An 8,580-nucleotide genomic window follows, 5' to 3' on the forward strand; every position below is an offset into this window, starting at 1 on the left:
ATGGAAATCTCAAAAGATCAGACGGCTTTCGGCAATTTCCAAAGCTGTGTGGTTTTAGCCAGACCTGAAAACCCTTCCTAGAAGTTTATTTCAGGGTATTTTGGTATGTTACTTTCGCTTTTGGGCCCAGCTAAATCCAGGAAGCTCAGAATAGTGTAATTTTAAAATAAAGGATAAACATACCCGCCCCAAGTATTGCTGAACCGATCAGGAAGGTTCGTGTTTGGTTTTTCATACAGGGCGAATTCAGGCCAGCTCAGGGTTTATCCTAATTCATTTTCATTTTGCCTCAGATTTTTATTCTTTTTGAGAAAACAGGAGATCAGTCTGTGGTGTTTCTGAAACGCCTTGACCCGTCACGCAAGGGTGCGAACCACGTTGTGCCAGAACGCGGATGGAGATAAGTGCTACGGCAAGAGGTGGCCAACTCTGAGAGATGGAAAGCAGTCTGGCAGCAGGTGTGCCCACAGCCTCCAAAAATGTAGGGAGATCGATTTTCCCCACGGTTGCGTGTGATGGAGGTATTGGGGTCTGCCACGTCTCCTTTTGCTGTCTGTTTGTTTCTCTAGTTAAGAGCTTTCAGCCGTCTCGGGGTGTCCAGGAACAATAGCTGAAAGTCTTCAGTATTTCTCAGCCCAGTTGTATGCTGGTTTTTTTTTTTTTTTTTTTTTTTTTTTTCAGGAAGGGTACGGTGTGAAGAGTCAGAAAGGACCAGGTGTCCTTGATTTAGGCAGCCAGAGGGAAGAGATGTAGATTAAGTGCCTTGTAAGAGCCAAAAAGGTGTGTTTAAAGATAAATTACAGCCTGCACTGTAGCTGTTAAGTCAGGATCGAATTTTCATGTCTACAGGTGCAGCTGCAGAGCTCCCCATCCACATTTTGCCCAGAGTTAGTCATGAGTCTTCCATAAATATCTGATAACACAGCCCATGCTGTGCGGTGTTCTTAACTGAAATCGGGGCTCTACAGGCAGAAAAAAGCCCGGTACAAAGTACAGCATCACCAAACCCAGGATGTAGCTCTGAAATTCCCCATAAATCTAGGTATGTAGTGCATTTCCAGAGCTCTGCCACCATTTCTCTTTCTCCATAATGGTGAATCAAGTGACTTGTGTTTGGTGACGGCTGTCACCGTGCCAGCGGGGCTGCTGGAAATCGTCACAACATGCAAAACGGTGGGAATTTGGCATTTGTTTTTCAATAGCAATACATTGGGGGGAAGCTGCTACATGTAGCGTCTTGCAAACTGGGGATATGCTGCAGTAAAACTTGTCATTTCTCACAGAAAAAAAAATAGCTGCCTAAAAATGTCCAAAATCTTCAATTTAAGGACTGACAGTTTTATTCGTGAAGAGGCATGTTTGGCATCAAAATGTATGAAATTTCTAGAGTTTCTGTCTCTCTGCGTGTGAAATGTGCTTTTTTGCAATGGTGGGAAATATGTAACAAGGATATTTCTATGTACTTTCACTAAAAAAAAAAAAAATAACTGAGCTGAATGGAAAAGCAACCACTTCCCAGTGGTCTGCTGGTGTTGAAGAGGACAAAGGCAAAGCAGTTGTGCTTTGAACACATTAAAAAGAGAAAACTTCCAACCTACTGTAATGCAAGTCTATTTTGTTTTATTTTATTTATTTTATTTTATTTTATTTTATTTTTATTATTTTTGGGGTGTTTCTTTTTCTTCTTCTTCTTTTTTTTTTTTCTGTACCATCATTTATTTCATAACTGTGAAAGTCTCTGCTTTTCCTTACATGTGGAAAGCTGATTATTCTTTCTCATGTTCTTATTATTTATTATTTATCCATTCCTGGTACTACCCAAGATGTGCTGAAGGTATCTCCCAGCATGCCCTCGAGCTATATTGAATCGCTCTCGTATCTCCTGACAGCTGGGATAGTAAGTGTCAGTAGGTGGCTAATTATTATTTTAAATTATATATAGAGCAGTTCAGATTTTCTTTTAGTGACCCAGTTTGCTCTGGAATTGGAGATGGAGATAAGCAAGCTTTTTTTTTTTTAAAAAAATATTTTTTCCACTTATTCTTTAAATGTCTTGGGGTATTCTGAATAAGCCTACTCACTTTTTTGGTGTTGTTTTTAATAAGAAAAACACCGGTCGGGTTGTAGTTGTTCCTTCAGGAGGGCATTGACTAGCATCAGGGTCAGTTTAGCTGCCATGAATGCTCAGTGCCGCGGCTTCGTTAACCAGCAGCGCACTGGAATTCCAAGAAAAGGATCGTTTTCCACCTGAGGAATAACACCTGGCTTGTGATGGCCTGGGTTTGTCCGAGTCTCATCAGAAAAAAGCCTGGAGTTTTGTGTTAGCCCTCGAGGCAGCGAGGCGCTGAGGCCTGCCTCTGGCCAAACACCTGCCCTTGTGAGGAGGCCGCGAGTCCTGCCCATGAGAGGCTGTGCTTGCTCTGTAGGAGACAAAATCCTGTATGTATGCCCTGCGTGAGTCTGTAAAGACTGGCATCTCACAAATACGTGCTTTTTGTTCTTTTCCTCCCGTCCCCCCTCTTCGCAAAGGTGCCTTGCTGCTCTGCTGCTTCCAAAGCCTCCCCGGCCTTGCTGTGGTGCATCTGTTTTCTAACAGCTTGCATTGGTTTTCTGGTTTGTTTTTTCTTCCCCCTATGTATAAGAAACGTTGGGTAGCAGAATGTGGAATTCATTAGAAGTTCATAAAGCAGGGACCTCAGAAGGATGTGGGTATAAATGCTTTTCAGGCATCTGAGGTGAACTTTAAATGGAGCTTTGGCCCTCATTTGCTTTCTGCTTTTCAAATACCATTTATGAGAAAGTGGAGCTGTCAAAGCCACGCATGAACTTTGCCTTCTTGCGAATAACTTGTCTCAAAGTAAATTGTCAAAATGCACCAGGAACTCGTCTCGAAGTAAATCCGGTAGCTCTCCAAGGCTGGAAGCGTGTGTGTGTTGGGGGTGTGTGTGTGTGCAGGGGTGGGTGCCGCGAGCAGCTGCCATTTTGGAGATTTAAAAAACACAATGTGAGTGTTTTCAAAAAGGGCAATGTAAAATATTTATTTCTTGGCAAAAGCACATCAGACCACATCTCCCATCCTTCTTTTAATTGCTTCATGTTTGTTTTTGTTGTCTAAGTCTTTGCTGGCCTGCTTCCTCCGCAGTGCTCGCTGCTGCTCGGCAGCCCGTCACCTCACACAACCCCTCTGGCTGCGAGGGAGTGCGTGGCATGGGGCAGCTTGCCGGAGCTCATGAGAATCAAAAGTGTCCCCATCCGAATGCCAGACCCTAAATCATAGCTTTGGGTGAGGGTGAGTGGGGATAGGAAGCTTTGAGTCCCCACACTTCTCGCCCTGGCTTGGCCAGCACTGGTGAACACATGCTGGGGGTTTACTGAGCAGAAAGCAGGTGCTGTCGTCTTTGTGAGATCACACCTGGGTTCTCCCCAGTGCCGAATGAGGTTTGCAGTCAGGCAAAACTGCACGTTGGAGGCAGGCAAAACTTCCCATGGGAGGCAGGCAGGCACTGCAGAGCCCCCGGGTGCCCCCATACTCCAGAGCACATCGGTGGTCCTCCGGCTGCTGGCCCCTACAGCTTCACATCCGTGCTCTCTGAAGCACTTCTCATAACCTGTGTTGTCTTCATTCATCTCAAAGCTGTTCCTCGTACTATGAAGATGATAAATAGTAGGAAACTGACAGTAGGACCATGTGCGTAACATTAGATAGGCTTTTATTTAATGTTGTTGTTTTAATAAGATGCTTTTAGGATCCGTGTTGTACTGGATTAAGGACATTGGTGGAACAATTGAACTGGTATTCTTTAACCCTGGCTGCCCCAGGACCTTTCCCTCTGCCCTCTTCATTTGGAAAAAAAAAAAATAAAGATTGGGAGAATATATTTAACTTGAAAAAAAAAAAAGTACCCTGCTGGTGGAATAAGTTAATCTTCTTTACTACGCTTCAATTTTATTTCTCAGGATATCCAAAGGTTTATCACTGCTGCTGAGAGAAGGGGACAGTACACCTTTTGAAACTTCAACCACTGTAACCGTTTTCCAGATGTGTGTGTGTGCGCGTGTGTGTTAAACTCTGCACTGTGTGTGCGTGTGTTCTGCTGAATATTGTGTGCATCTAAGAAGTGCTTCAAACAACTGCCTGGAAGTCAAAACCAACCACCTCTTTCCAGTCATATGTTTGCCGTGACTTTTCATAACCACACTTGAACTAGTGGTCTTGGATTAAATATTCAAAGAGCAGGGCATCTTTATAGCAATGCTATGTCAGTCAAATTAAGAAAAATGTACACAAAAATAAATAAATGAAATTTAAAAATAACATGCTGTCAGTCTACCTGCATTTACCCCATGGAAGCACGACCCGGGACTGTGAAATAGTTGCTGGGAACACATTTTGTACAGCTTTTGCTATTCATATGGAAGATTTTTAAGGATCTTGTAACAGCTTATCGTACATTATTGAGAACTGAGGAATGCTCAAGCTGCTGTACAGAAAGAATTGCCTTTCTGCCGTCGGTTTTTCTTTTTGCGTTTCGGCTAGCGTGGCTGGCGCGAGCAGACGCATCCACATCCCGTCCAGCCCACATCAAAGGCGTGAGCCCCGGCCCCCGCCGCGGCTCTGGCAGGGCGCTGGTGGGACCAGAGGAGCCAGCTTCCTGCCCCCCCCAAAAAGAACCTTTCCAGCCTGGACGCGGGGTGCAGTGGGTTCTGAGCGGACACGGCCTCTGCGGGTGCAGGTCTCGGGGCTGGGCTGACACCAGCGTGAGCCGCTGGGGCTGGGGACCTGGGGGCTTGCTCGTGCCCGTGGGCAGCGCCTTGCACCAGTGCTGGAGTGGGCGGGGGGCTCAGCAAAATCAGCCCTGGTGCTTTGCTCTGTCTTCACCAGGTCTTGCATCTGGCCCTGTTATCTGCAATTAAGCCTCTTGTTTCTTTAAAGGTTAACTATGCATTTGTCATGATGCAGAGCCAATTTTCACCCTTAATTTATTAGTCAAAGTCAAATAGCATTTTGCTTGAGTAAAGCATGCTGGTCTGGATCGTACTGAAATATGAACAGCTATTTTCCTCTTTTTCATGTAAATAAAATGATGCTTCCATTTATATAAGAATTGCTGAAAACAATATATCAGCTCCCTCTGCTGATCCTGCAGTCCCAGTTAAGGCAAAAGCACTGGTTGCAGAGCTGGTGCGCTAAGGAACGAACTAAATAAAAATAGCCTACTTAATATGATCGCCCTTAAGGGCACAGGAAAGGGATCGATGTTTATTGCATAGCAGAAAGCACAGTGTCCTGGGTTGAACATGTTCAGATTGCAGGGGAACGTTACCCAGCATCGGGGATGAGAATGCCAGTGACATGGAGATTGCCATAAAAACGTCTGAAGAGAAGAGCTACAAGAGGCACATAACCATTTCTGGGAATCCTAAGTAAAACAGCTGCTGAAGTTTCATCCATGCTGTGGTATGTGTGTGTGGATGCGTGTTCCATTTAAAAGAAATTAAGAGCCCTACTTCTATTTTATCAAATCAAATTACCCTTGTATGTTCAGAATATTTATGCATCAGTACTTTTTTTTTTTATTAGAACTTTATCTCACTGTAATCAATTCCAAATACAAAACTATTTTTGTCGCTGAAATGCAGCGGTAATTTATAAGATGTAGACGGAACGCACACGAGATGCCAAAAGCAATTTTATGGAGCCTCTTTTGTTGTCATCTACAATGCATCAGCTCTTGCCTTCAGCCTCCCATCAATTTTAAAAGCCCCAAGATGAAAAAATAAAAAAATAAAAAAGAGTAAGTGTACTGAAGCAGCTGCCAGCCCCTAAAATAGTCTGGAGATACGTGTGCACCTTTGGGATAGCGTTTGATTGAGCACGGCACAGTAATGTAAGCCGGACTGAGCTTTGTAATACAATTATTTTAGTCAGCAAAATGGCATATCTTGTTCCCTCTGTGTCCCTTTCTACTACACAGTATCTCATGCATGTTCAGAAAAAGAAATTGTGAAGTAAGGTCCTGCATTGTCACAGCTAATGTCACACTGAAATGAGGAGGAGTGAAAGCTGAGGGTCCACAGCTGAACAGGAGCTCCAGCACTGGACAAGACAGTACGTAATCGTGTGTCTATGCTGAAACATGCGTTGAAATGGTCCCTCTTTGGTCTGCTTTCCTGAAGGGAGGAATCTGAGTTGCTCACACTGTACATGACTGGTAGGTCAATTGTGAGCCCTTGTAGGGATGGCACTGGGTTCTCAGCAGTTGCTGGCAAATATCTGTACAGTTTCGTGGATACATTTCTCTTCATGTGGTACAAGAGTGATCAATCATCTGGCACAGCAAGTGGCACTTGGGGAGACACATCCCTGTCCCTGCGGAAAGTACCTCGGCCCCTGGATGCTCCCTCATTTTGGTTGTACTCGGTGCTTGATGGAAGTGGACAGAGACGATAAGGAAAAAACAAATGTTGAGGTATAAACAATTTGTAGTCATGAGAGATGGCAAAATTGAAGAGACATGTTTCACAACTCCGCTTGCTAAAGATAGCCTTGAGTATCTAGAATCCAATTGTGAATCCTGACTTTTGCTGGGAAACACTTTGGCCTGACAAATGGCATCTCCCTAACATTCCTCCACAGTGACCATCATGCAGGACTGTGGACCGAAGATCAGGAGAACCCGCAGGATTTTTTCTTTACACGGTGCTCTTCAAACACAGGTCTTGCTCTGCAGGTTGGCTCCTCTGCCACTTCATTTCCTTGGGGCTGTGACAAGGCATGGGAAATTTGGCTTTTGGGTTTAATAAAAGGGGCATGGAAAAAAGAGTATTTGAGGTGACACACACTTGTTCTTGGCATGAGCTGCTCTGCCATCTTCTCTGTATCATGAAAAACGTGCTCATAGCTGGCACAGGCAGAGCAGCGCAGTGTTCCTGCCTCCTCCGTCTTCTTTTCTCCCCACATTTGGGATCCCTTCTGGGCATGCAGCAGTATTTACTTCCAAAATGCAAATATGATGAATGAAGCCCTTTGCTTCGAGCCCCCGAGGAGCGCCCGCAGCAGCAGCAGTGTCCGTTCTTGGCCATGAGCTGTCTCTGAGCTGGCTGATGCAGCCATCGGTTCTGCTCTCCGGAACTGCCCTGGCGTTCCCTGCTATAAAGCCAGTATTTTACCACTCCAGCACACTTCTGGTTACAGGTCTGGTGCTCAGGCTCTCTGGTGCTGGAGTGTGTGTGGGATGATGCTGAAAACAAAGTATGGCAGAGTTTCATGAGAGTATCTTGCATCTAGAGGTGGTGCTGCTTACTGATGTTAAAGATATGGACATAGCAGTCCAGGTTTGATCTGCTTGCCAAATCCTAGTAATGTTATGAGGGGAATAGACAAATTGGAAGTATTTCTAGTCATAAAAAGCATGCCATTTTAATACCCAATGATTGGGTATTATATATTTATAATATAATATATTCATGTTAGTACATCTATTTCAATATACTCCTAATAGCTATAGATGTTAAAAATGAATGTAAGAACATTACAGTGTGCTTACAAATTACTAACAGCAAACCTTACTAAGACACCTTTCTTGTTTGCATACCACTTTCACATTAGAGTGCTTTTGGGAAATAGTAATAATAATAATGATAATAATAATAAATCCCTCTTGAAGGTATCGTTACTAAAGCAGTTTGCATGCAGATCACTTCAGGCTTCAGCACTGGGACTCTGCTAGGTTAGGAAATGAAGGCCAAGATTTGTTGATTGAGATCAGATGGCTGGTGGCGAGAAGGAATCTAGATGACTTAACTGGAGGGATTAAACTCGAGTTTTTTGGCTTCCATTTGGCTGTTTTATAAACTCCACCGCTGGGCCAGCTAGCTGGGCCGCGTTCCCCTCGTCGCGTATGTGTGATGTTAGCGCGGCGGTTTGGAGCATCAGCCAGTCAATCGGTGTCAGCAGTCCAGACGTCCTGGGTGAGAAAGGGAAAGGCAGGACAACGGAAAGCTAAAATTAGTCCCTGAAGCGCCCGTCCATGCACCTCCGGCCTGCCCTCCCACTGCTGCTGGCTGCAGGGAGCGGGGCCAGCGCTCGCCAGGCCAGGAGGTGGTGGCTGCCAGGGGCACCCCCGCTGCCAGGGCTTCTCTGTGCTGAGGGCCGAGGGCTGAGGGCCCTGTGCTGCGGGCTGAGGGCTATGGGCCATGGGCTGAGGGCCCTGGGCTGTGGGCCGAGGGCTGTGGGCTGAGGCCTGAGGGCTGTGGGCCATGGGCTGGGTGAGCACAGCCCCTGGGGAGCCTCCCTCATGAGGCACAGCCCCGCGGGGGCAGACGCCGCTCGCTTTCTCCATTCCTTCTGGGCCCTAACCTTTCACTTTACAATGCTGATTGAAACCAAGAGTGGAAAGAAAAAGTCAGCCCCGCTCTCTGTTTTCCTTCCCCTCCCTTCCATTATCTTCTTGCTTTTCCATCCATCCTCATTTCACATGCCTCTCAGATTGCGTCCCCCTGGTTTTCCAGTTATTTATTGACCCAGACCTAATTCCTTATTTCCAGAAATGTGTCATGAAGCCTGCCTTTGAGTCATTT

General features: G+C 45.5%; 1 protein-coding gene across 2 annotated transcripts in view; it reads left to right on the forward strand.

Moving 5' to 3' along the window:
- The window catches only part of MAP2K6 (mitogen-activated protein kinase kinase 6), a 49,974-nt gene extending 45,695 nt beyond the window's left edge, over positions 1-4,279 (forward strand). For both annotated transcript variants that reach the window (XM_035558899.2, XM_035558900.2), the window contains one exon: positions 3,958-4,279. Coding sequence is in view for 1 of the 2 variants with exons in the window: in XM_035558900.2 (XP_035414793.1) it covers positions 3,958-4,011 (54 nt within the window). In the remaining variant the exon portion in view is untranslated. The remainder of the gene's footprint in view (positions 1-3,957) is intronic.
- The last annotated feature ends 4,301 nt before the right edge of the window (positions 4,280-8,580 follow it).

The sequence above is a fragment of the Cygnus atratus genome, chromosome 18, assembly GCF_013377495.2.
Source record: "Cygnus atratus isolate AKBS03 ecotype Queensland, Australia chromosome 18, CAtr_DNAZoo_HiC_assembly, whole genome shotgun sequence".
In the NCBI taxonomy this organism is placed as follows: domain Eukaryota; kingdom Metazoa; phylum Chordata; class Aves; order Anseriformes; family Anatidae; genus Cygnus; species Cygnus atratus.